Below are 26,871 nucleotides of genomic sequence, written 5' to 3'. Positions count from 1 at the left end.
GCAGTTCTGGTACTGTGAGTAAAATAAATAGTTTTAAACAAAGTTTAGTTGATGTAGTACCTACCTATCTAACATATTCCACCTTGCTGCTGTAGTATGAATTGCATACTGTATTGGAGTATGTTGGGTATCCTCACAGAAGTAGTGGTTCATACACTTCCCGAATGCTGTGAATTCTTGGAATTTCTCAGCCAGCCACATACATTCTGTCCAGCAAGAGAAGCTATGTAAATTGTGTTCTTCCGTAATCCTGTGGATAATTTGCTGTGATCTGAGTAGTGTAACTGTTAGGGGAGTATAACTGGAAAACCTCATTTGCATTGGAGGGATATGATGTTCATTTAGAGTTACTTGGATTTTTTGAAGTCTTTAGCATTGATTTGTATCATGTAATATTTTTATTTTTTTGCCATAAACAGATACCTCAGATTCTCTAACTTCAGTTCCTTGAAACTCTGAATATTCAGTCTACTACCTGGGAACAGGAAGCTTACAGATATGGCTAAGCATAGGAAACTAGTGTTTCTGATCTACTTTGTACCATAGTAACTACTTCAGGTGGGCTAGAAATTGCATTAGACTTGCAAGACTTGAGTCAGGCATAACTATTTAAACAGAAATTTAATGAACAAGTTCAGCATAGTACCCAGCCACTATACCTTTTGATTTCATTTTAGAAAGAGGGTATGTGATTTTATTATAGGAGGAAGACAGCTTGATTCATTTGCGATCTTCCAGTATCTTTCTCTAAGAACAAATGCAGCTGATTTGGGCTGTCGTTGGCGGGTGAATATTCCTTTCTTGTTCCCCAAAACACGTGTGGTCCCTGTAGAAAAGTTATAAAATAAAGCAAGTATATGTAAAATGCTCTTAAATCCCCCACTGTGAACTGTTACAATGTGTGTACTAAATCAGGTTAGGTGGAAGAGACCTATGCACTTTCTTCTACACATAGTCAGGTACAACGGGGAACTTGGCAGATGTAATTTGCATCATCGTGGCAAGATTAATTGATGTAACTGAGCAATATAGCTGCAATTCATTGTATTTACAACTGGTAAGTCTTCAGCTGTGCCCATTAACTTGATTGGTATTATATTTACAGCAAATATTCCTTCTGCCATTAGTTCCACCTTGAAATTTGATGGTGAAAATGTTGATTACTAACTATTTGACTGTACTGTCCTTTAGTGGTGTTTATATCCTTTTTGCCTATTTTAGTTTTCATAGGAAACAAGAAAAGATAATCGCAATATGTAGAGAGACTGGAACTGCATATGTGTATGTCAACTTGTCTACATTTTCTTCATCCTCCTATTTGAAACTGATATTACTTTTCTGACTGCTTCTCTGCAATGATTTAGCTTTCTAATACCTATATTGGTGCTCTACAGATTATTCTTAATGGTATTTCTCTGCCTGAAATTAACAGACTGTCCACCACCCTAACTCGCTGCAGGTGGCATATGCATAACTGGTTCCTTACTAAGTCTCCTTCTGAGTTGTAGTAGTTTAATTTCTGTGTGACTGTGTGCACTGTAGATTAAGTAATGCCCCATACTTTGTGAATGCACTTATTTATTAATAGTGGATGGAGTGTCATGATAGACTGTTGTCTACCTGTGTGGCATCTGGTCCTCTATTGCTAAACCTCTATACCAAGTTAATAATACATTATTTAAGGTGCTCTATTACTAAGGGCAGTTGTAGATGAAATATAAAGCAAGTGAGACATATCCCTAACAGCTGACTGAAGCTCTGAATTGAGGATGGCCAAGAAATAGAAGTAATCTGGGTCTGCTGACAAGCTTCCCTTGCATTCTGCCCTAGCACATTGTCTCATGTTCTGGGTAGCATCTTTCAGGTGGGACATTCAGGAGCTCCAGCTGCAGAGAGAGGATGCATTAAGTACAGGCAGGACCTTCCCTCTTGGCTCTGGTCATGCTGGACTTTGTCACAGAAACCAGCTATGCTCTATGTCCTACTCTACAGGTGTCATAAACCACTTTAAACTTGCAGGGAGGGTGGAGAGTTGTTTAGAATAGAAATATAAGCTTACCTTGATTAGTCATGAAATCAGCAAAATTCCATATGAGCTCCCCAATCACATACTCTTTCCTCTTTTTGTCAAAAACGGAATGGTACTCTCTCAGCATAGCTTTCTGATACTCCTCGCTGAACATAAGAGGTGGATCCTACAGCCAGGAGAAAGAGGTGGCCTTGAATGAAGGTGACAGTTAATCTCAGCAAAGGCTCTGTATGTTAACTTCCTATTTACTGGGGACCTGCTTCCTGAAGACAAGCTTTACAATTGCTTGGTCTTCTCATTGCTGCTGCATTAACAATGGCTATTTAGTGACAGCAACTACTGAAATTGCAAGGGGAAATGCATATAAAATACAGACATAATGCCAGGTATACTTGGGGGGGAGTCTGTGGTTTTGCTTGGTAATCATGCTTTGTCATGACAGGTGTAGGAGTGCATCATGAAATGAATGTCCAGTCTCCAGTGTCGTATCTTCTGATTAAGCAATTTCTACAAATGCCAAAGTATACATTTCAGAGTGCTCAGTGCTTTTAGTCAAAGCCAAAAACTTCTCTTTAGGTAGAATCTAACCTTTGCTAGTCAATGGCAAAGCTGATTGATTTCTGTGGAGCAGGATTACAATCCTGGAGTCTTTCAGACACTTACAAGCTAACGCATCTCAAAACTAAGTAGTCAGGCTCAATGGTACCCATCTCTTCTAATTAAACTTCGCTGACCCTGTAAGAAGAGCAGTGCTTTTTTCCATCTAGGGCGTCTATAACACTTACACTGTGAAGTCCAGGAACTGAGTCTGCTCCATATTCACTCTGGATAATGGGTTTTTGGTAGGTTTTATACCAGTTCTCAAACTGTGTTGTGAGTTGTAGTGGAATAACTTCCAGATGGCCTGGGTCATGATACCAGGAGAAGTAGCTATTTACACAAATTACATCCACATAAGGAGCCTACAAAAAACAAGGTGAGAGTGTTTTGTCACAGAGCTCAAAATAGACAACCTTCACTCGTAAAGCTAAATCCTCTTTTTGGTTTGTTTCATGGAATCCAGTTTTATTGCACATAGAATAAAGTCTTTTTCCCCCATCACTCAGGCCCCCCCCCCGACATGACATCTTTCCCAGAAAAAAAGCGGGATAAATTTAATAAGCTAATAGCATATTAATTTGGCATTTTTCTTACAGACTTAGGAAGTCACAGCAAAGAGTTAGACCAGATGAACCCATTTCATCCTCAGGTTTGTTAGATGTTTTTGAGTTTCCAAGATGTCTCTGGCTTGCTGGTACATTTAGATGTACTTTTTGAGTATTGGAATGTGATTATCAAGTTAGTGGTCAAATATTTTGACTAGCAACTAAATTTGTGCATCAATGGTGCAATACTAAGACTAAGCATTCTGCAAGTTTTATGCCATTTCTACCACATGGACAGTATGATAAAAGGGCACAAAGCCCACTAAAGATAAAGTGATGTTGTATGTAACTTGTTCAATGTTCTCTTAACATGTTTTGTAATAAAAGAAAAAAGTTCTAATATCACATCAGCGTATGAGATCTGTTTTCTTTGGGTTTGTTTTCCTGTGTCGTCTCAAGCTAGTCAGAACATGCTGGTGGGGATGGGACATCAGAATCAGTGTGCACATGCCTGATGAAACCGATCCAAGAGCAGATCCCTGTTAGACACCTTCAAAACTAAGGCCACCAATTGTTTTTCCCCTGGTGGGGGGATGAACAGACCTCTGAGTTACAGAAGGACATTCTTGCCAACTGTAGGACAGCTTGAAAGAAATACAAAGTGTGTAACCTGTAGCAGGGACAGGTGGTAGTATCGCGTACCTACAAACTCACCTGCTGGAAGTGTTTATTGTACAGTAGTGACAAGTATTATAAAGCCATCCTGAAAAATTAAAAATGATACAGCAACTACCCTGGAAACAAACTGATGTGTGTTAAAGATCCTTGGTTCATCCTATGGCCAGCTTAAGGCACAGACATCCAAGAAAAGTGCCTTTTGGCTATTTATACAGCTCTAGGACTTTAATTACGAAGGTGGAAGAGCTTTTAGATTATTCAAGTTAACAGACATCTGCCAAAGAAGATCTAGAGCAGTTTACAGCAGGAATTAAAGCAAAGCTTCCTTCCTTTAGACTTCCACAACGGCTGTTAGCATTTTAAAGAGGTTTAAGCTTTGGTTTAATTGCAAGTGAGTATCCTGAGCATTAGTAAACACAATCAATGGAATAGCAAAGCATGACATTGTTAATGGAATCCAGGGGTCTGATCCTGCATATTTCACTCAAGACAAAGAATTGTTTTTTTCTCTTACAGGTTTTTTTTTTTTTCAGCTGGACTACAACTACAGGATAAGGTGCTTTCTACTAGAAACAAAAATGTAAGTTTTCTTCTGCCTCTCCCTGTTAAATACCTCCAGTAAACCTGGTGAGGTGGAGGGAAAGGACTGTAAAACAAATGACAAGAAGAGGAAATTTAATGTATGAATTTTAAAAAAAAAAAGCTAGAAAAGTAAACTTACACCACGATCAAGAGCGTAATTAGCATCTGTCACAAAGGTTACTGGTCTGGAGGGATCGAGAGCTTTAGTGTGAGCTATCACTGTCCTGTTTGCAAACAGTAAAGCAAGAGTTCAAAAACAGCATGGAGAAGCACAGCCCCATCTCCCCAGTCTCTCTGTCCTTCCACCATCTCCCCAGACATTTGAAGCTGGTTTTGATTTAGCAGAGTATTTTTAATTAAATACTGCAGAATATTTAGTGATCATCTGCTATAACGTGCCTGCAATTCTAGCCAGTTCTGTAGGAGTATAAGTATCATGGCAAAGAGACTATCTGTCACAAAGTTGGTTGCTATCCCACCTGAAAAAAGACCAGAGTGGAAGTATACCAGACATGGGCATGTTAATTTGTCTGTTGGTGCCAGCAGCTTACAAGTTGAAGAAGGGACAATGAGTTTGAAGACAAAAACTTAACAAGGGTAATGGGAAGTTTCTGAACAACTCTTGGGACGTGTTCCTGCAAAAGCACGAGGCCCCAGCCCTACCCCACAGCAGGGAGAGCAGTCAAAGGTTGGCTGCTTTTGAGGAAACCCTGAATGAGGGAAATGAGACAGAATGGGAAGGTCAAGCTCTGCTGCTACCTCAACATTGCAGGAGGGTGGTGGATCATTCTGAAGAATGAAACTTCACACTTATGTCTTAATGCACCTACAGCTACTAGGGACAGTCTGCTACCCCATTACAGATATGACTCATGGATATCCAAAGCTTAAATCTCTTTAAAAATAAAACCAAGGGGTTTGTAGAGACTTGAAGCAGTGGCTTTGCAGTGGGGTGTCACAAGCCCCTGCAGAACAAATAACTAGCACTAACTTAAGAACCTTGTCTTCAGAATTAAAGGCCAATTATTTTACACCTTTGCTGTAATTCTTAAAGAATTTAGCACTCTTCTTCCATTGGTAACAAGGAATATCCTGTTCCCATCAGGTCTGCTTTTGCTTGACCCTTAAGTCAAGAAGAGATGCTCAGACCAAATGGACTCCTGCTAATTTTGCAGAGCCTTACTGGTTCAGAAACAACAGGTTGAGGCTGTTGTGTGCTTCTGAGCATCAGTTCAACACATGCAGCAGTTGCACTTTCGGTTTGCATCTGTGGGTACTGTTTTGGGGTTCCCCCAAAATGCTTGCTTTCTCTTTACTACTCTGTCCCAACCCAAAGGAAGAAGATGCATCATCTGCCAAGATTCAAGCCTCAGCTCTCTGTACAAGCAGACATACTTACTTGAAGTAGTAAGCTGCTGGGGGCAGCTCTGATGCTGGCTCATTGGCTACTGACCACATCACAACTGACGGCCTGTTCTTATCCCTACGGATCAGCTCCTCCATCACAACAAGATGATGCTGCAAGGACTTGTTCCCAAAGCTCTCACTTAAAGACAAAAGGAATTGAGACCTGGTGAGGTGAGGGTATAAAATCCATCCCCTTTGCCTCTCCCTGTGAAAAGTCAAGCCTCTGGGGTGTAAAAGCGCAGCTGAGCCTTGACACTGAATACGGGTTCTGCTTTATTTCCCCAAACCCTGTTCAGGGCTGTGGTTTGGGCTCGTTAATTGAACCAAACCAAATGACATGATGGCCACGTGGCAAAAACGCCCTCTGGTTGCCCAACCTCACTAGGCACACATGGCGCAACGGGCCGATTTCTAAATAGAGCAAAGTACTTCCATTATCAGGACAACGGACACTGTGGGACAGGAGGAGGATGCTTTCGAAGCAGCTCAGAGAGGAGCTTAGAAACAAGGGGAAGGGTCTTTCGAGCAATTGCTTACGGCATTTTAATCCCCACTCCTGGGCACTCGTCGATCACCACGATGCCATAGGCATCACACAGGTCCATGATCTCCTCAGCATAGGGGTAGTGGCTGGTGCGGAAAGAGTTTGCCCCCAGCCAGCGCAGCAGGTTGAAGTCCTTCACAACCAGGGGCCAGTCAAGGCCTTTGCCACGGATCTAAGGGGGGGGGAGAAGAGAGACATCACAGCCCGTCACACCGCTGGGCAGGGGCTTCTCCTCACACGTCACCAGTGCTTCCCTGCTCGCTCCCAGAGCGTTTCCAGCCCTGGGCACCATTTCTAGCTGACTGCACCACCTCTCCGTGCAGCGTTTGCCTTTCCGAGGGGCACTGCCACACGCACACTCAGACCCTGGTGGTTTGGAGAAGCAGAGGGGATGGCGGTTGCAGCCAAGCTGCAGGCACCGCTGCCTGCCTGCCTGCCATTTCGGGAACGTGCCCTGCCCCGCCCGGGCTGCTCTCTCCCTCCCTATCCATGAGGCGGGCTGGGGGAGGACAGTGTGAAGGAGGACCCTGGACCGGCGGGACTCTGCGTCTCCCTCTGAGGAGAGCCCGCGCCCGCCGCCCCTGAGGTGAGAGCGGCCTGGCGGGCGGGGAGCCGGTGGCTCTGCCCGGCGGGGACGGGGCCTCTGGCGCGGCTGCGGGGCCTCCCTGTGGCCGGTCCGCGCCTCGCAGCCCTGCGGTTCCTCCGCGGATCAGACCTGCCCGCCGGAGACTATTCCCGGCATTTCCCGGGGCAGGGAACCTGAGGGCCGCTGGTTCTGACTGGAAACCATGGCCGGGGGGTCGTTTAGCTCCTCTGCCAGCACACCCGGGCTCGCCCGTGCACCCTGAGAGGAATGTTACGGCTATGGCAGCACTGGGCATGGTGTCCCCTTAATGCTTGTAAAAGTTCACCCCAGCCACCCCCCAGCAGCACCCTGGGAGAAGGGTGTGAGGAGATGGCCCCTTTGAACGGAGAGGGGAGGCAAGAGCGGCTGCTGCCTCAACAGCATGAAGCGAGGCACCATGAGGTGCCTCCGCCGCAGGCGCCGCACACTTACATCCGCATCTTCGTGCTTGTTGACGCCATGGAAGTAGAAGGGCCTGCCGTTGATGAGGAACTGCGTGCTGGTGACGTGGATGGTGCGGATGCCGACCGGGAGCGTGTACACGTCCTCCAGCAATGCCCCGTTCACCTGCGCCTGCATTTTCACCTGGATTTCCAAGGGGGAGACACAAGTGACGTGCTGGGCTTCGCAAGGATGCCCTGTCTTCCCTCCCTCTTGTCTGTAAGGGCTATCTTGACCTCCCGTCCATTTCCCAGCCCTGCCTCAACACACAGTCTGCTTCTCACTGCTGCTTCAGCTGCCTCTTCTGGTCCTTAGGGAAGGAGGAAGGTCTGACTAAACAGAAAATAGAAATCCAAGCTGGGGAAGCTGAAGGATGAAGAATGAACCCTGGATGACCCTTCTGGGGCTTGTTCACCCCAAGAGCTTCAGTTTCTTTTCCCCTTACTCATCTGGGCTATTTCATCCCCCCAGGCAAGGTAGCGGTACACCTCTTCTGCCCTGCACCATGATACCAGGCAATGACTAAAATGTCATCTGCTCACAAGAGATACGAAACTGAGCCCCTAGAAACTCACAGCAGCTCATCTGCCCTAATTTCTGCATCTAAACATTGCTACTCATCCTTAACTCACACAGAGTCTTCCAGGCTCGTGCTATTGAAGCTGAACTCTTGTCTTGCAGAGTGGGAAGAAAGCTCATTGCATGGCAAAGCATGTGGAAGAGGTTAGCACCCTGCTCCTCAGAGACTCTGCTGTCAGCTTTCATGATATCTCCTCCCCTATATTGCCTCAAACGGTCCTTTTGCAAGGGATAGATTGGGCACTAAATGTGAAGGGCAAGCATCTCAGAGTGCATGCATGCACTCCAGGCATGCCCTCCTTCTCACTGACAGACCTTTCAGTTCAGCATCCAGGAAGCTGGCAAAGCTTAATTTGATTACTGCATAATTAGCAGTGCCACTCTGGTCACGTGAACAGGATTCGTGGGAGAAGATGAGTACGGAAGATGGGCCATATGGCAGTTCCTTAACCCTATTAGACAATCAGAGGGAACACACACAGAAAGGAAGAAATGTCACTGTTACCTCTAAGCAGTAGCGGTATCCAGGGTTCTTGTGCATCAGGTAAGGCCACCAAAGATTTGGGTTCAGGATTTTTAGCTCTCCAGCTGGCCCATCGCCTGTAGCAACCACTTTCCCCTCTTGGTCACGTAAACTCAGGGACAAGGAATAGAGTGTGCTGCCAACAACTGACACCTGATATTGCACCATTGCTGGTTCAAAGGAAACAAAAGACAATCAGAGACTGCCATGAAAGAGAAAATAAATGCATCAAATGTTGGAGGGTTTTCACATACAGCAGTGTTAAAAAATGAGGGAGATACAGAACAACAGAGTGGTATGAATTGAATGCAAGAAGCATGACCTGTCTGTCTTGAGGTCCAGAAGTTTCCAGCAAGAGTTGTGTATCACACAACTCTGTTACTTAGAGATAATCCTGCTTTAAGTGGCAGGGGGACTGCCCCTACTGAGAATTCTACTTCAAGAAACACCTGATCATCCTTTCACTTTAACAGTAGTCTCTTGCAAGTACTTCTTTTTTTCTTATTGCTTCTGAACTCTTTACCATATTCTTGCAGCTGCTGAGCTGTGCAGTAGACCAGCTCAGATTCCAGAAAAAGCCACTAAGAAACAAATGCAATCACACTTTTGCAGGATATTTGCTCTGCTGCCCTTGTCATCTCCATTTGGAGCCTGAGGTAGCTGCTGTAATTGTTCTGGACCTACCAACACTCTCTGACGAAGTAGTTGTCACAGTAATGTCATCTATGTAGACAGAAGGAGTGGTGTAAAGCACAACCGGGCGATGGATTCCAGCATAATTAAAGAAATCAAACCTGATGTTCTGTACAAAATAGTTCTTGGGATACCTGAGTGAGCAAGACAGAAGAAATGGCTACATTATATTTCATTACACAAGAACTGAAGGCAGCATATGGATGCTAGCAATGTAAAATAGTCATATAATAATAGATACTAGCTGGCAAAATAGTCTTTACAACAGGATGGCTCTATCTTTCAAGTAGTGCCACTGCTGCTACACTGAAGGGGACTAACAGTTAACAAACATCTAACGCACTGAATAGGTTTGATCCTTCAGGATAGCTGGTACTTGCAGGTTCCAGCTGAATTGAAGCTTCTCAAATCTGCCATTGATTCAATTTGGCAAATCACTTAATCTCAGTTCCCTGTGTATAAAACAGATGCAATAACTCAGTGCAGACTCCTCCTAACACGAAAGCTTAAACTCCTCCCTGCTCAACTGATGAATTTCAGCATAAATACAACCCATGCTTTTGTAAATTGCTTGGAGGGTCTTATGAACCAGCAGCCGAATAAATTTCCACTCTCTCATCCCTGGGATAAGCTCAGCAGTACAGTGCTTTAGCAACTCACCTTGTTTTGTCATTCATGTACTGAATTGACCCCGGAGGCAGAGTATGGGGTGTCAGAGTGTTGTTGAGCGCAACAGTGATGCGGCAGGGGATCCCTGGGCTGCCCTGGACGATGCTACTTATATCTGCTTCAAAAGGGAGGTGGCCCCCTTCATGCTCCATGACTTGCACTCCATTGACCCACTGCAAGAGAAGACACCTGTGAGCCCAAGAAGCAGGCTTATTGGGTTTTTGTGGCAAGAATAGCAGGGAGAAGGGAAGGAGCCCAGCAAAGGGTAGTCGGGACTCCCAGTAACACTGAACCTTGTTCTGGGCTCTTACTCCTTGAGGGATCAATCTAGCAGCCCTTCCTTTGCTGGGAGCTAGGTCTGGGTCACGTACAGGCAAGTGTCACTGAGAGACACAGTTTTCAGCAGATCCTGTACCACGGAAATGTTTTAGTTACTAGTCCCAATATTGGAGGATCAGAGAAGAGACACCTGGGAAACATGGCCAAGTTCTTGGCTGGAGGAAAACAGGCAAGAGTTAAGAAAATGGCAAACTGATACAATATCTACGCAGAGCTATATTTGCTGAACAAGCCACGACACAGATTTTAGTGCAGCATAATTTTGGAAACACAGACAACTTCCCGTGCAACGTACCACAATGGAGTAGTAATGGGCACTACCAAAACGGAGCACCACTCTGGTGTTGAGGTCATCCTGAAGCCAGCGGAGAGGAAGCAGCACCTCTTTCTCATACCAAACCCAGCCGATGTAGTTCTCCAAGCTGGGGTCTTGAGTGATATCATTGAAGCTGGCAGGCACTGGCATATCAATCACAGGACCAGTCTGGCAGGAATTGCACAAAAAGGGAGGGAACAGAATTTAAAAAAATGAATTTTACTGTCTTGGTTGTCCAACCTGTACTGCTGGAGGTGCCCCCTTCCACTGACAGCCTTACAGTCCCTTTACCAAGTGGAAATACTTGGGAAAACCTGTTTAGAAACTGGTGTGGTCTGTCACAGGTCTTATCCAAGCCCTACTTAATATCAGGCCCAGGAACCTGCCTGTTCCTGCAGGAAGAAGCTGCTCATATCTTTTTCATCTCCTGATTTTATTAATGGCTCTGGTATTGCAGAATCAGAAAGGCAAGGGGAAAAAAAAAATAAACGCCGAGGTCGTTGTTTCAGCTGGGACTTCCCACAAACTGTAGTTTCTCCTGCACAGCTCTAGCTGTTTGGTGAGCAATGCTGGTGGTGTGGTGTCAGTTCCCTGGCGCAGGGTGCTGCTTGTCAGGCTAAGAGCTGTAGTAGAAGGGTGGCAAGAGCCATGGATATTTGGGGGACAGATCCTGCAGGGAAGGTCCATGGAGACTGTTTGGGATGACTCCAGCCTTTCTCACTCCCTGAAAGCAACATAGATTCCTTAGGATTACAATAGAGTCTATTCACTTGCTTATTTTTAATCTAAGGATTCTAGGCAGGCAGTGTTGTAATACATTTAACATTGAGATAACCAGATGCTATTGCAAAATAGAGCTGTTCATTTTTAGCACCTGCTGCGCTCATGATGTTGCATAAACGAGTGCTGCTGCAGCAGCTTCCCCTTTCCTAAGAAAGACTTTCTGTGGAGAACGGAACAAGGAAGGTCTGGTTGCCCAGGGGAGAGCATCATGTGCACGGCTGACTCAGCACCAAACTGTACCAGCACTGCAGAGAACCTCAGCACCCTTACTAGACATCAGAAAATCCTAGCAGGAGAATCCTTGGATGGTGAAGCAGATTTTCTAGTATCTGATACAGGATAACCTTTGACTGGGATGGCCGTAACATGTCTCTCCTTCAGGGAGATTCTCTGATGTCTAAAGTAGGTTGAGTGTACGCATCTAAGCCTCCCTTTGGGAGGGCACAGTCCAGGATTCCTCTCCTCTGGCTGTCTCTTTGCAAAACTTCCAGCAGCATATGTCCTTCAGCTCTTCTCTCCTTCCACAATTTGGCAAAAAATTGGCCAAAGGGCTAAAACAGAAGTGATGAAGGACACATACATTTTTGCATAGAATACATAACTTCTTTTAGGTAACAGTGTTAATTTCGTAATGGATTTCAGTTACACCAGGACTTGTTTATCTGCACTCGGCTCCTTTAGAATACCTAATTCAAGAGTGCCCTTTCCAAGCATGTTTTTGTTTATTCTGTGCTGCTGACGATAGGTAAATGTTGTGCCTGCCAGCCTTGCTTTTGCAGCACGGGGATTTCTTCGACACCCAAAGGTGGCTGTAGTTCATTCAAACGCTTTCTGGCTTCTGAGCAGAAGCGGGGTAATCAGAGCCTGCTGCTTCGTCGGCCGGTAATTAGAAAACCTCTTAAGAAAAACCCCTGCAGAGCGACGAGACACTTAGCGCAGGGCGGGGGGGAGCAAAGAGCAGCCTGGTGGGGAAGGAAGGGGGAATCGGTGCTCTCGGGGGGGGGGAAGGAAGCCTGGTTTGCAGGGCGACCCTTCGCGGGAGGGGAGCACCCCGCTGCCGCACCGCCTTGCCCCGAGGAAGGGGAAGGGGCACCCCCCGCCCGCGCCCCGCTCCCGCGGTACCTGCCGGAGCGGCTGCCGGTACCACCGCTGCACGAAGCCGGCGTCCCTGCCCGGCGAGAAGTCGGCGCGGAAACTCCAGAGGCCGCCGAGCTCCTTCCGCTCCCGGGAGGGGGTCTCCCGGGGGTAGAGCATACCGCCCGGCGGGGCTGCCGCCCGCCCCGCCGCCAGCAGCAAGAAGAGGAGGCAGCGGCCCCCCGCCGTGCCACAACCCGCCGTGCCACAACCCGCCCCGCCGCCTGACGCCCCCGCCGCCATCTTGGTTGTGGGCAGTGCCCGGCGGGGAGCGGCGGGGGCCGGTCCCGCCCCGACCTGCCGGGGCGGGAGGGGCCGCTCGCAGAGCCCAAGCGGGGTCCGGGCGCTGGAGAACGGGATGGCAGGAACCTCCCGCCAAAGCCATCGGTAGCCTGGCGTAAAAACACTTGGAGGCGTTGGGCTGCGTCCAGGATTGCTGGATTTCCGGGGCGTGGGGGTGGGTTTCTTTCAGTTATTTATTTACTGGCTTGTTTACTTACTTTTACTTCTTTTCAGAGTCACTCGTTGAAGCAGGAAGGCAAGAAGCTATTGGAAATGGCAAAGAAGAGCACTGATGACCAGGTGGCATCTTGGGGGCAGGCAGGAGGATGATCTCTGCATTAGAAACCCACCTCTGGACTCATCCCTGAAGCATGGTAACATTTCCTATTGGGATCACGTCCCTCAGAACTTCATTAGGAATAAAGCAGGATGGAGAAAGGTATCACAGCAGCAAGGAAGGAAGGAAATGCCATCAGGTAGATAGATTTTAATTTTATAGTACATTTATCCGTAGCCTGCGTTTGTTTCCTGGATGAGAACTTGTACCTCCATGCACAATAAGCAGCTGTCAGTCATGCTGTATCTGGTTCAATCGCAGAAGCAACAGCTCAGTTTATTGCAGATCAGTGAAAGGCATGGTGACACATGAGAATATCAAAAAGGTGGATGATCAAATGGGGAGTACCAGTGATTACCAACTAGTTATTTAAGTGGGAGAGTGAGATGTGATAATCTGCTAAAACCACCTTTTTTCAATCAGCAGGGCCCCACATTACTCAGCACTGACCCCCAAGATGCTGAACAGTGGTGGCTGGGAACAAGTGGAGATCTAGTCAGCTGAGACGTGTGAAGGTACTGACCAGGAATGAGAAAATAGGGAGAAAGCTTATGTCAGGAAAGAAAAGAACTGTGAGCTGGGGAGGAGGAGATAACCCCTTCTTCTGAGCCTGTTGGTGTTGGCTGTTGCTGTCCCCTCTCCACTTGAATTCAGTGTACGTAATTGATTTCCCTGCCACACCTAATTTAGCTGGAAAGTGAGACAAATGTACTAAACCAGACAAATATGGCAGTAAGCAGCAGGGGACTCGAGAACTTCCTGGCACTTCATTCCTCAAGTAAGACGTTCCCTGGTCTTTGTTCTGATTTTACTTCTGTAAGGACAGAAGGGAAGATGGTAAATGATTTTTGTAAGAGGCCACAGCAATGCAATGCCAGGGATTTTTTTTTTAAAGCACTTTGCCCCAGCTAGATGGAGGCAAATCTGGGCATGTGTCACGCAGAGGAAAGAGCTGGACCTGGGACCATGCAACCCTGTGCTTCAGTGTAAACCAGAGCCAAAAGTGGTTTTGTGATGGGTTAGGATGACCTGTGGATTGACCTGCTGCCCAAGACCTGCCTAAGGTTATACAAGTTTTGGTGCCAGGTGGTGAGGAGATTCTTTTTCCTGCCAGAAGGCAGGCAGGGAAACATAAACCTAGGAGGAAGGCAGTGATAGCTGGAAATGCGGCCCGTGTTGCAGATGTTGTACCAAGTGTCACTTTGTGGACACACACAAGCTTCCATCAACACATGCGCTGACACTCCTGCTGCTCTCTACCTACTGGCCCCGCAGAACTTGACACTCCGTAACACAGCTCCACTGCCAGGTTCACACACCGGTGAACATTTCCAGAAGCCTCCTGAGGGCTGAGGACGCCCAGCTCAGTCTTGCCCCAAGAAGAAAGATGCAAGACTGGAGTTCCAGTGAACTACAGTACACCCCAGTGTTTATTAACTTCGGATTAGTGTGATAGGTACAACGCCACATCCATGAGATATCTCCCCACACTCTAAGCTTGTTCCTTCAGCTTCTTCAAGCTTGTTCCTTCAGCTTCTTCAGCAGGTCCCTCAGCTGCTCAATCTGGGCAGTCACGCTGCTCTTGGCAGTACCACCCGTGGCTGTGTACTGCTCCACGCTGTTGACAACGTTGAAGACCTGGGAGACGTCACTGCCGAACAGCGGGCTGGGGAGTCAAAGAGAAGAGGGGTCAGTGGAGAGCGCTGGGTGCTGTTGGCTGGCTTTACGTGCTCCCTGCCTGCAGAGAGGGCGAGGGAGTGGAGACGGAGCCTTTTTCCAAGAGGAAAGCCCTCCTTGCAGCCCTGCTTCTGCCCTTCTACTGCCTGACAGTGGCTGCTTGTGGCAGACCAAAGAGTCAGCTCCAAGGGGAGAATGGGGAAGTTTGGAGCCAAACTCCTCAGAGGGCTGCTGCCTCCAGGTCAGGGCATGAGTTTCTCCCAGTCCCTCCCAAGAGCTGCTGCCTGTGCCCCACTGGAGCTGAACAGTACTGATGTTGTCCCCCTTTGGTATTTTCAGGCCCAGCAGTAGCAGCATTGATATTCAGGCCAGGAGGACTTTGGGGTGCTGTCTGGCCCAGGCATTTTGGGGAAGGGCACCATGAGGAGGCCCATATGCAGGGAGGCTGATATGTGCCTATTGAGGGGAGTCATGGCAAAATAATAGTGATACAAACCTGATGCTCTTCAGGTCATCCAGGCTAAGTTTATTGATGGTGATGCCTTTAGACTCAGCAAGGTGGACGGCCTTCCCAGAGGCAGTGTGGGCTTGTCTGAATGGCATCTGCAGTGAGAAGCAGAGGCCGCAGTCAGTGACCAGGCAACTGGGGTGTATTTCAAAGGAAAAATTGGATGTGCTGTCTTTTTTGGTTGGCTTGTTTTCACTTAGGGTAATGCCATGTGAATCCAGGTTTGTTGACCCAGACTGATCATCACCTGGGGACAGAACAGAAGGCCTCATCTCAGGCCCTCACTGAGCAGTATTCTGCGTTCAAAGAAATCGCAGCTCCAAGTCTACCTCTGATACTTACTCCTTTACGAACCAAGTAGAGAGCCAGGTCAGTAGACAGCATCTCAGGGCTCAGTGCCTTCTCCATGTTCTCCTTGTTGATCTGCAGGAGAGTCAGAGAGTGACATTATTATCAGCTCCACCATGGGAACATGTTAGTGGTCACGGTGAGGGGACTTCATCTGGAAGGGACCTGGCTCTAAAAGGACCCTCTGACCCCCTGAGCAGATGACAGTGGGGGCCATAATGAGCAGTATGGGTGAGGTATTGAGGAGCCTTCATCTTAGGACCAGTCCAGAGCTCTTTTACCCGTGTTACTCCCAGAATGTGTGCCCCAACCATGTTCAGTAGTGAGAGGCTGAAGCCTTACCTGGAGGGTAGAAATCACTCCAGTGGCAACCTGGAGCACAGCATTCAAGGTGTCCACAACATCAAAGACGGCCTCCTTGTCCTCCTGCGTTAGAACAGGGACGGAAATTGCTGTAAGTCAACCTGAGGCAGCCCAAAAACCCAAGAGCCTGAGCAGCCTAGGCGGCAGAGCAGGCATGTCATCCCAGGGGCTCATGCTAGGGGCCAGGCTGTCCACTGCAGCGTGCCGTGCCTCAGCCCCTTTCTCAGCATCCTGCACACAAGCAGGGTCTGTGCAGGGAAATGTAGTGGCAAGACTGCTCAGGAGCAGAAGACGGCCATGTCTGCTCAGAGAGATGGTGCGAAAACTAACATCTGTTTTACCTGCAGATCCTTGTTGTAGGTGCTTGGAAGTCCTTTGAGAACCATGAGAATAGCAGCCAACTGCAGAGAGAAACAGGTGAGGCAGTGAGTTGTAAGAAGTGAAGTGCATTGCCCCAGCAGAGGTTAAGAGTCTAGACTGGGCCCATTTCTTCACACAGAGGCAAGAAGAAGGAAGATTCTTCAGCCCTGGTATGAGCAGTTTCCCCATCCCGCTTCTTTCTTTAGCAGGCTCACCCGTCCGAACACTCGTCCAGCTTTGCTGCGGATCAGTTCCAGACTGTCGGGGTTCTTCTTCTGAGGCATCAGGCTGCTGCCAGTGCTGAAAGAAAGGTGTGTGCAGTGTAATGGTGAGCAAGACCCCAGTCCCTACAGACACAGGCTAAGACAGGTCCTGTGGCATACTGGCCCAGTCCTCCAAAAGTGACACATAGGTCCCCTTCCCTGGACACTTTTCTAGGGTGTGGGAAAGCAGTGCAATGAGTTTCTCATGTTTCCCACAGCAAAGCCTTTGGTTTTGCAGTCTTGTCTGGAGCTACTATGCAGTCCCACCTCTCAAAGAGGAAGCAAAAAGGAGGCTTGCCCCCAAGCCCTCCAGAGGTGGTATCAGCAGGCCAGCCTAAGTGTTGCTGTGAACTCAGAGAGGGTGGGAGGGCTGTGCTTGTGCCGCCCTGAGGGACAGGAAATGTGTTAGGACTGCAAACCCAGCTAGTCAAGGAAGGGCTTTGGCAGGCAATCCCAGCAGAAGAGGAAGTTCTCTCTGCCAGCAGTTGCTGGGGAGGAGTGTGTGCTGAATGCAGCCTTGGTTGAGTTACCAGAATCAGAAATAAGTGATCGTTACTGCGGAATATTCACCCTATGGCTGCCTTTCTGCCAGCCGTTTCTGTGAGTCCTTGTGGCAGCCTTGTGCAGCAGGGAGACCCCAACCACTGTCTCAGTCTCTCAGGACAGGATAGCTGAGGATGAGAAGCTGAGGGGAAGGCTCTCTGCCCAGAGAACGGAGACCTACCTATAAGCATCAGAGAGGGTTAGAAAGCCAAACTCGCTGGTGCTGTAGATGATGAGATCTTCAGCCATCTTGCTAAGGTGGATCATCAGCAGGGTGGCAACAGAGAGGAATTCCACTGCAGAGAAGGCAGGAAATCGGTGTGAAATCAGGGTGAAAAAGGTGCTTGTTTGCTTTGGCTCCTAGGGAGCCCTGACTGGAGCTTTGGAGTTACTTCCTAGTGAGGGATTTCATTCCCCTTGTTAAAGGAGCTTAACAGGGAAGGTCTCAGAGGCCTGTTTCTAAAATAGCAGTGGGAAGATGTGATTGGGTTGTGCTTACCCACAAAGTCTCTCTCGCTAACGGCATCCATGCTGTTCAGGCTGATGGAAGCAAAGTCCAGCTCTGTAAGGAAGGTGATGGACAGAGGAGGTCAGGCTTGGCCTGTCTGGAGCTAGAATGCATCAGGCTACCCAAGCATGCAGGTGACTGTGAGTCCTTGCATAGTCCCAGGAATAGAAACATGCTTAGCTGGGTCTTTGTTATTAGGCCAGGCAGTCAGCGTACACTAGGGGTGGTTGTGTTTATGGTCCCACCTTACGGGCATCTGCTGTCTCACTGCAGTAAAAAGCCTTCTGGCTTATCCAGTAATTAGGAACTGCCTCCCACCTGTGTCACTGAGCATCAGGTCATACTCTTTTTTTTTTTTTTTAATTTGTTACCCTCCATCCCCATGTTAAGGCTCTCAGTCATAGGGAGACATTTACCATTACGCAGAAGCTCTCTATCAATTTCCAGTGGGTTGCCAGCCAAAGCACCGCTGCCAGGGGAGAAAGAAACACAAGTCATGCATGATATCCTCCACACTTCAACCAAAACTGAGCTCTAGAACGCAGTGATGACAGTTGTCCGAAGTTTTCCCTCCCCCAGTTCATTTTGATGTCATACAGTTTGGCCTGAGGCTCAGAAAACTCTGAACTTTGGAGTAAACCAGAAGTTCTCTTCCAAAGAGGGAGGTATGCTTGACAAAAGCCTTGTAGTTCTTAATTTCAATAAGGGAGAAGAAGCCGTGAAATTAAGGGTTCAAAAAGAACCCTTCTTTATCACACAGTATCTCTGTGGTGAGAGTCTTCTCTTTGGAACAGTCTTCTCTTTGGTGAGAGAAGCAAGGTTTATGCCCTCGCAGCTCTGCAGCGCATATGGTATACAATCCCCAGTGGTTCAGGGGATGTAAAGATCGCCTCTTAGCCATTTCGCAGAGAAAAGTGAGGCCCAAAGATTACACAGAAAGTAAACATTACCTTCCCAAAGGCAAGACGTTGATCCTCCTCTTCACCTCTCCCAGGCGCTCAGAATCACGGGTCAGAGCCACAGCATGGCTATGAAAGTACATGAGACGTGAAACACCTGAAGTCAGAAAATGTCACACAACCCAAGAGGTAAGAGTGGCCAAAGGATGGAGCATACAGGGAGTCAGCCTCCACTGTCCACACAGTGCTTGGGTGCCCAGTTGGTCAAAGCCACACAGGAACATGGGGAGCTCCTGTTCCAGTTTGCAGGGTTACCTCTGGTTTCTCATCACCCCCGGCTGCCCCCTCAGAGCATAATGCACTTCTAGGCTCCAGCTGAGCAGGGCCCCAAGGGTGGAGAAGGCTTCCTTCAGCCAAGTGTGAAAGGTGGTTGGTTACCTGAGCAAGAACTGGCTCCATCTGATGGGCTGAGCTTTCTGCAGGTGGGTGTAGCCAGGCAAGATAACATCAATTTCTCTGCATGTGAAAGGAGAGAAAGAGGTGAGCAGCTGCTGTCAGGACAGAGGGCAGTGGCAGGTACACTCCAGGCTTTCCTGGCAAGGTCGCAAAGAGAACATCTTTAGCCTGTGTTGTACTGAAGTTGGGTCTATCTCTTTCTCTGCCTTTCACCTTTCAACCTAAGCACATTGGGTTTAGATCTCCTGATCTTCCAGTGTGGTGTGTCTGCCCTAGGCTTCCCTGGAAGATTGCCTGGTACAGCAATCCCTCTGTGGCAGGCAAAGATTCCCCAGTCCACCACCATTTGGCAGTGTGGTGTGTGAAGAGGAGAGTTATACAGGGACTTAACACAGCTGAGTTTCTCATATGTAGCAACTTGAAACATGTTCAAGTTCCCCACTCCTTCAGATGGCTTTGGTGCCTTCTGAAGTCTTGTGTGGACCTCCCACCGCAATTTCTTTGCTAGGGTAGACTGGGGGAAGAGGAAGGTCTCTGTGACATGAACTGTGGAGAAAGGGGGTCCGTTTTCTTTCCCTGTGCTACCACACACCGCCTGTCTGTAACTTCCTCCGCAGGAGACTCTGCTGCTGCCCTGATCGGTATCTGTCAAAGAGCAAGCCTAGAAGTCTCCAGCCCCAGCAAGGCCACGGCCATGGATATGGAAGAGGACTTACATGGCAGCGCGTTCCACCAGGGTCTTAATGAGCTGCAGGAGGTGAGTGGAGATGACAGAGAGGGAATTCTTCATGAACAGCTTCAAGTCAGTCACAACCTGTATGAGATTGGCCACAGACAGGCAAAGCAGAATGTGACATACTTAGTGACCAAATATTGTTCAGCAGAAAGCCTTAGCAGACTTCTCCCCTCCTTGTTCTGTGTGATGGGAAGGGACATCTCCCTCTTAGCAGATGCATCCTTGGTCACTGATTTGTGAAAGCTGCTGTATCTTGCTTTCCATGAACAGAACCAAAGCCTATTCTTTTCAGTGGACTTCTCAGTTATTGTCAACTTTGGATCAGAAAATCCGCAACCAAGACAAGTCGGTCATCAGTAGAAGGACTGATCCTGAAAGATGCATGGCACCCAGCCAGTAAAGTCTTAGTTCTCTAGGCTTTCAGAGTGATGTCAGTGGAAGTTTGTGGCCTTTTACCACCAGGAAGCAATTTTGCAGAGCCCATACTCTGTGCGGATGAGTGACTGCAGCATTACTAGTTAAAGCCTTAGGGAGTACATGCTGGAGAGTGTCAGGGCATGTGAAAGATGGCAGAAAGAAATTTGATTGAGGAACTGAGGTTGGGGAGGAGTACAGAAGGAGGAAAACCAACCAGTTCTGTACATACCTGATCATTCCTGCTTCTTCCAGTGTGCAGCTTTCCAGCTATGTCTCCAATCAGCTCCTGAGGACAAAAGGAGGATTTCTATCAGCGACTCTGTATTCTACGAAGGAGACTCCACATGAGCAGACCTCCTCCTTGCCTGCAAGGGACTCAGCGCTAGGATCCTGTGAGTAGCCATGGGATCTCTTCTGGGGAAGGGCAAGTTTGGGTTCTATGCTTGTACAGTGCTCCTTCCACAAAAAGGGTGTTGGAGACACTTGATTGTGCACTTGGGGTTTCAGTGCCACAAGGTCCAGAGGAATTTCACAGTGGGACAGAGGAGCATGCACTTAACGTCAGGCAGATCTAGCTACAGAGGAATGGGAACAAGAGGTTAGAGGACCCAAACCTTTAGTCTGCGTTCGTTGGCAGTGTGGATATCCTCATCGCTTTGGGTCACCACAAAGACTCCTTTAGACCATTCCTCAGAGATCTACAAACATCAGCAGAAACACCAGTCAGCCACTACGGTTACCCTGCTGCGCGTGGGGGCTGTAAGTGTCCCCAGCAAATACCAGCTTCTGCCCTCCCAATGAAATCAAAGTGTTAAGTCTTACACAAGCTCTGACATTCCTGTTCTTTCAAGCCAAGGCTGGCTGCTTGCTGTATCCTGGTATTCTATACTGCACTTGGTGGGATTCCTCTCTCTACCCATGATGATCCTGCTGCGTTATGGCTACAGGAGGATTTAAGCATTGCAACGACAAAGTGAGCTGAAATGTCAGTGATTGCTTTAGCATTGTCCACAAAGATCTTCCTATACACACATTGTATAGTGTCACCATTGTCCGTGGCGGGTGAGCAACAACAATGGATATTTTAAAAAAGCGCTTAGCTGCTGACTTCTCTTCACCCCTATACAATGCTATGCATTGCCTTCTCCTAACTCGGGCAGCCAGACTCAGAACGATCCCAAGTGCCAGCAGAAAAAGAATATGCCTAATTCATACTGAAACAGTTCCTGGTGAATGTTCAGTCTGAAGAGGATGGGCGGGCAGGTCACACTCAGCACACCTCACCGAGGCACCGGGGCTGCCATAAGGAGCATTGACAGTGTGCGCATCAGGGCTTCAGGCTGTCACTGGTTCACATCCTACTGTTGGGCTTTGGTGCCTTTAGCGGGGTGCAGTTTGAGCATCGATCCCCTGCCCAGAATGTCTCCAGCAGTACCGAGTGCAATACGCATGGGCTTGTCATGTCTATGATGTAGGAGAGCAATCCCTTTCAAGAAAGCACTTCAGCACATGCCTAGCTCTAAGGAATGGGACATTTAAAGATGCTTTTTAGAACAGCAACTCAGGGAGGCTACTACGGATGCTGTCAGAAAAGCAGCCATTCATTCCAGCACACGTGACAGATGTAAAGGAAATAAGTACCTTTTCCAGGCCACTCAGGATCTTCTCCAGCTCAGTTTTAGATAGGATTCCAGCCTTCTCCAAGGCTTTGGCATATGCCATGCTCCCCTGGACATCAACCTCAGACAGTCTTTGATCATAGGTAATGGAAGCATTGAGAATCTCCATGACTGGATCTGTGCTTCCACTGAATCTTCCTCCCCAGAGTTTATCCCCCTGAGGTAGAGGAAGAAGCAAATTAAATAGTCGCGATAACTTCAGTTAAGTTCCTATGCACTATGTAACATCCAGTGATCTGTTTATCCAATATAGAGGCCTTTCTCAGCTATGTCCTTTCAGTGTAGTAGCACTGACCAGAAAGGCCCCTGGCCTTCAGGACCTTTGGCAAGTAGTTGTAGGGGTGGAAAACATGTCACTGTCACTAGCATTTAGCCCTTGAGCTGTGAGGTCTGGCTCAGGAATCCTCCAAGATACTTTACCTCTGCAGGACTCTGCAGAGAGTCGTTGAAATTAATATCAGGGCATATGGTGCAAGACCAGCATGGATTTCTCTTTTGAGGCAGCTGCAGGTCAACAACCCTTTGATAGCCTTTTAAAGGTGGAAAAAAATAAAGCAGTCAGTAACGAATATTGTGAAAGCTAGTATCCTCCAAGTCCGTTTTGTGCTGTTGAGCTAACAGAGAGATTTTTCTTTGCTTGACAAAGAGCTGTGGGCCAGCACAAGCCACATTATGAAGTGTTTGAAGTTGCTGTTTGAAGCATCTCCAGAGTCCATGGTGTGCTTGCAAGCTTTGACATAAAAATAGCATAAAAGTGGTTAAGGTGCGGACTGCAGAAAGGGAGGTCTGGGTACCTTTCAGCATCAAGAATATTCAGAAAAATAAATCAACAAAAAAGTTTTAAAACACATAGAAACAACTTTTGTTTTTCTACCCAAACCAAGATTCATATAGTAACCTTACACACTTGAATGTGTCATCTACATTACTACTACACTGGGTGACTGAAGACAGGTATACAATTCCAGCTATGCATCGCAGCAGGGTATGTGTAAGCTTTTTTCACCTGTGATTCAGCAACTGAATGGATTAATTAGCGAAGAGCCATGTACGTCACTCGATCAGAAGCTTTTTGCTTGCCCAGGTAGGACACCCCCTAACTTTGGCAAACGTGCGTTGAAATGGATAGAAATTTTACTTGTGCAGAGACCTTACAACTTATCCAAGATTTCAAAAGCAACTCTCCAGCACTAGCAGGCACAAAAAAGAAATTGGAGGACATTTAAAGGAAGGGCCTAAATACAATTGTGTCTCTTCTCATGCAGCACACTCTGACTACCATGGACAGCAAGAATCTGGCAGAACAGTTGCAAGCTAATCTGTGCCAGGGCTTTATCAGTCAGACAAAGCACTGTTGAGTAACCTTAGAAACTTTTTCTCTAGTGACTGTCTCCATGTGTCTGCCAATCCCTGCTGAAACAATGTGCCCTAGAGGACAGCAGGAGAGAGCCTACAGAGGTAAGAGTGTAGGCATGTGCTTTTCAGTATCTTTGAGGCAGCTTTGTCAGAAATGTGAGGAAAGGCAGAGGGGGGAATCAGAATTGAAAAAGAAAAGTGCTAGAGGTCCTCAGCATGCATCTGGTGCCCACAGGAGCATGGCATAGGGGATGCTAAATTAAACGCCAGCACCAGAGGCTAAGTGCTTGAATAGGAACAGGTATATCTAGGCATCTAGGTATAACTTCAGTATTATGGGTTTCCATCAAAGTAAGAAGTGGGTCAGCAGAAACATTGCAACAGATACATTTGCAATCAGGAAATCAAAACTGAAAGATTAATTTTAGCTAGCTCCAGGACTCTGGTTAGAGAAGTGGCTAGTACAGCCTGACAGCGGATGGACACTTGTCTGTAACCAAGAGCAGAGGAGGTCAGGGTTGTAGCAGCCATTTGGAAGGCAGAAAGCATGACTCACTAAGATGACTAGTCACGTCTCACCTACCAGCCAGGGAAACTGAAAATGCAGCTTTTGTACAGAGAAGTGTTTACGCAAGCTGCTATAAAGTACCTCCTGCCTAAACACAAGTTAGCAGGAATGACCAGCCCCGGCTGGTCGCTCGCTGCTCCCCGGCCCCGCCGCCCCGCTTTTACACGCATCGCTTATTAGTTTCTCCAGGTAGAGGGAGGGAAGAACCTGAAGGCACCGGCAGGCTGCTTAGCCGGGGACTTTGATTTTAACTCGGTTGAGCTCGCGTCTGCCAGACCACCCCCGAGACCAGCCCCGCCGGAGAAGCAAAGTTCACCCTCACCTCGGCTGCCATTTCGGACGACGTTTTGCTCGTTTGTGCGGCGATCCCGGCAGCTGGTGCAACCTGCGGAACAGCGAGGCGAGGCGAGGTGAGGCTCTGCCGCCCGCCCCGCTCCCGGTGCCGGTGCCGGTGGCGGTGGGGGGTCCCCGGTGCCCGCCCGGCCCCGCTCACCTGCTCCGTAGCGCAGCCCCGGCTGGTCGCTCGCTGCTCCCCGGCCCCGCCGCCCCGCTTTTACACGCCTCGGAGCGGGGCTGGCGGCTCGTCCCGCCCCGGCGGGGCGGGGTGTCCCCGGGGACGGCCCCGCTCCGGTCCCCCTCCCCTCGGACCACTCCGCAGCACGGGGGTGTTTCTGCTTTCCCTAAGGGAGTGTGCTACTACGGCATGGTTTTTTTCTCTGTGCACTGTCGGAGGCCTTTGAGGGAGTGCAGGAGGTGCATCCCGGTTTTCTTGTCCCCTTTTGGGTTTTTCTGCCCTTTAACCAGCCCTATTGTAACAGGACCGTAGGCTAATTCAGGTAGGAAAGGACCTAGTCCAGCTGTCTTTCCTATGTTCTTCTCTGTTGTACTATTCATCCCCTTTCTGAGCTGAAGATGAAGTCTAGGGCACAATGGGGTTGCATGATTAGGGCGTGCTGCTTTCTGTAGCAGAGAGAACACAGGCAGAATGACATGGCGAGCATCAGGCAGCCACTGGCTACCCAGCCTGAATGAGCAAGTACCTTTTGCAGCTGGGTTTACAGTGTGCTGCCTTCAGTTTCAGTCCAGAACAAGGCTCAAACTCTGTATCTGGATTCATAGCCAACTATTAATTCACTGCTTCTCAAACGTTTCCCCATATGATCTTTTTTTTCTGAGGTGATGTCCTTGTTCCCTTCCAAACTTCCAGGCTTGCGGATGCACAGAGCATCATGCCATCTACACTGAGAAAACCTCTTTGAACCATTTTGTTGCCAGGTTCCTTCCTCTTCTGAAGTCCCTCATTTTTAATGCTTCTTTTGTCGTGTTCATCTCTTATGAATGTCTTTGTCCTTATCCTGGGCTTTGACAGGAGGTTGCTGAGGATTTGGAAAAATAGTAAGCACTAGATTTACATCCAGAATGAACCCTATACCAGGAGAGGCTTTACATCGTGGTGTTGGTGATACGGGCTCAAGATTGGCTATGTGGAACATGCACAACCCGTTCAAAGATTGGCGTCCCCCAGAGACCAGTTGTGACCCACAAGGCTAGAAAATGGAAGATGGGATCTCTGTGGCACTTTCAGAGTTGCCCTGTATCTACTTTGCTATTTGTGTTTTCATGTCATTAACCCTATGTATGTGTGACATGACAGCTTTAATTTCTAAATATTACCTGTATTTAAACTGTTAGTGGTTAAATATACCAATGAAAGCTCCAGTTTCTGTTCCATTAGTTGCAGGCCTCTTTGTAATTTTTTCCACTTAACCTGTACATACATCTCCCTGTAATCCTCCCTGAGGAATAGAAATTGTTGAAGAATCACAATGAACTTGGTTTGTGTTGCCTGGGCAAAGAGGAGTCCAGTCTAGATGGACATGTTTGGATATTGCTGTCTCAAATTTATCCATGGTGCCTGCAGGGGACGTTGCAGTCATGCAGTGCATCTGTTCTCACAACCCTCTTGTGGTCGCAGAGAAATGTTATTAGCTCAGCTTCTTCAATAGAGAGCTAGGGATCAAAAAGACCAGGCATAGCAATTTGTTTAGGAGACAAAATATTCAGCAGGATTTTTCCAGAGTGTAAAAGCATGTTAGAGATCTTTTCCTTGGGGAGACCCAGAGAAGAGTTCACTACATACTGTAATGTTTCAAGAGCCCTTTTGTAGGTTTGTTATGTGCTTGGGTGTTGGATCAGAGGTACACAGCCATCCGCTGAGAGTTTCAGTAGTTCATGATCAGCCTACATGAATTCTGGGCTTAAGTCCCTTCCCGTGGTCTGTAATGGAGCAGGGATTTAAGACCAAGACCAGAGTAGTGTCCAAGCCTCTGATTCTTCTGTCTATAAAGATCTTCCTGTGGTAAGGGACAGGGCTTTAAAAACCCAAATCACAATGAGTCATGGTAGGTTGATGGTGCAAGTCTGAAGATACTGTGGACCACACACTCCTGTAGTGTCTGTGGGGCTTCAGAGACCTCTACAGGTCCCTCCCAAACTAAATTATTTCACAATTTTAAGAAAAGGGTGGATGGATGCGAAGTACCAGTGATTATGAACTACTCAAATGAGTAGGAGACCAAGATGTGATAATCTGCTAAGACTTCCCTTTTCCTTTCAGTTTGGCAGGGCCCTGTGTCACTCGGCACTAGCCACAAGCAACAATGCCAGATGTTTGCTTCTGGGAGCGAGAGAAAATCTATTCAGATGAGGCCTCTGAAGGTACTGAGCGGGAGCTAGAAGATACAGACAGGGAAACAAGAGGGGAGTGGTACAGATCAAGAAAGCTTATGGGATGAAAAAGAACTGAGAGGTGGAGATGAGGAGATATCCCTTCTTCTGACTCTGTAGGTGTTGGATGTTGGTGTCACGTCTCCCTTTCTTGCTCCTTTCCCCTATCAGCTAAGTGTGCATAAGTGATTTCTGGCCACAGCTAACCTACCTGGAGAGTGAGACACAAGTGCCAAAACAGAAACACAGCAGGAAGTAACAGAGCAAACACAAAGAAGGTTTATGGAGTGGTGATAGAAATGTGCTGTTCTTTAAATGCCAGGAGAATAGATCAGGTTTAGGGCCAGAATAAGGGGA

The 26,871-nt window shown here is 47.8% G+C and overlaps 2 protein-coding genes and 1 long non-coding RNA gene across 3 annotated transcripts in view; 1 reads left to right on the top strand and 2 right to left on the bottom strand.

Annotated features, from left to right (window-relative positions):
• Positions 1-602: 602 nt before the first annotated feature.
• GUSB (glucuronidase beta) lies at positions 603-12,745 on the bottom strand. Its single transcript, XM_069791327.1, has 12 exons — positions 12,476-12,745; positions 10,550-10,738; positions 9,907-10,088; positions 9,238-9,380; positions 8,536-8,723; positions 7,443-7,595; positions 6,379-6,557; positions 5,834-5,980; positions 4,574-4,658; positions 2,815-2,991; positions 2,060-2,195; positions 603-826 (listed from the first exon to the last, which is right to left on the bottom strand). The coding sequence occupies exons 1-12, from the start codon at positions 12,728-12,730 to the stop codon at positions 669-671; spliced, it is 1,992 nt and encodes a 663-aa protein (XP_069647428.1). The 5' UTR covers positions 12,731-12,745; the 3' UTR covers positions 603-668.
• Positions 12,746-12,755: 10 nt separating this feature from the next.
• LOC138686765 (uncharacterized) overlaps positions 12,756-26,871 on the top strand; it is a 29,079-nt gene continuing 14,963 nt past the window's right edge. Inside the window, exons 1-11 of the long non-coding RNA XR_011326080.1 lie at positions 12,756-12,874; positions 13,004-13,143; positions 13,530-13,621; positions 16,350-16,419; positions 16,569-16,673; positions 18,067-18,341; positions 18,671-18,764; positions 19,652-19,788; positions 20,437-20,576; positions 23,247-23,327; positions 23,977-24,197. This is a non-coding gene — a long non-coding RNA (uncharacterized lncRNA). The remainder of the gene's footprint in view (positions 12,875-13,003; positions 13,144-13,529; positions 13,622-16,349; positions 16,420-16,568; positions 16,674-18,066; positions 18,342-18,670; positions 18,765-19,651; positions 19,789-20,436; positions 20,577-23,246; positions 23,328-23,976; positions 24,198-26,871) is intronic.
• Positions 14,622-24,394, bottom strand: LOC104321897 (argininosuccinate lyase). Its single transcript, XM_069791328.1, has 17 exons — positions 24,281-24,394; positions 24,110-24,172; positions 21,826-22,020; positions 20,799-20,882; positions 20,414-20,470; positions 19,748-19,845; positions 19,014-19,091; positions 18,627-18,704; positions 18,093-18,145; positions 17,668-17,730; positions 17,350-17,464; positions 16,578-16,662; positions 16,344-16,403; positions 15,982-16,065; positions 15,634-15,714; positions 15,280-15,386; positions 14,622-14,772 (listed from the first exon to the last, which is right to left on the bottom strand). The coding sequence occupies exons 2-17, from the start codon at positions 24,119-24,121 to the stop codon at positions 14,622-14,624; spliced, it is 1,401 nt and encodes a 466-aa protein (XP_069647429.1). The 5' UTR covers positions 24,122-24,172; positions 24,281-24,394.

This window comes from Haliaeetus albicilla, chromosome 9 (assembly GCF_947461875.1).
Source record: "Haliaeetus albicilla chromosome 9, bHalAlb1.1, whole genome shotgun sequence".
Classification (NCBI taxonomy): Eukaryota; Metazoa; Chordata; class Aves; order Accipitriformes; family Accipitridae; genus Haliaeetus; species Haliaeetus albicilla.
This window is presented reverse-complemented; position numbering and strand designations above follow the sequence as displayed.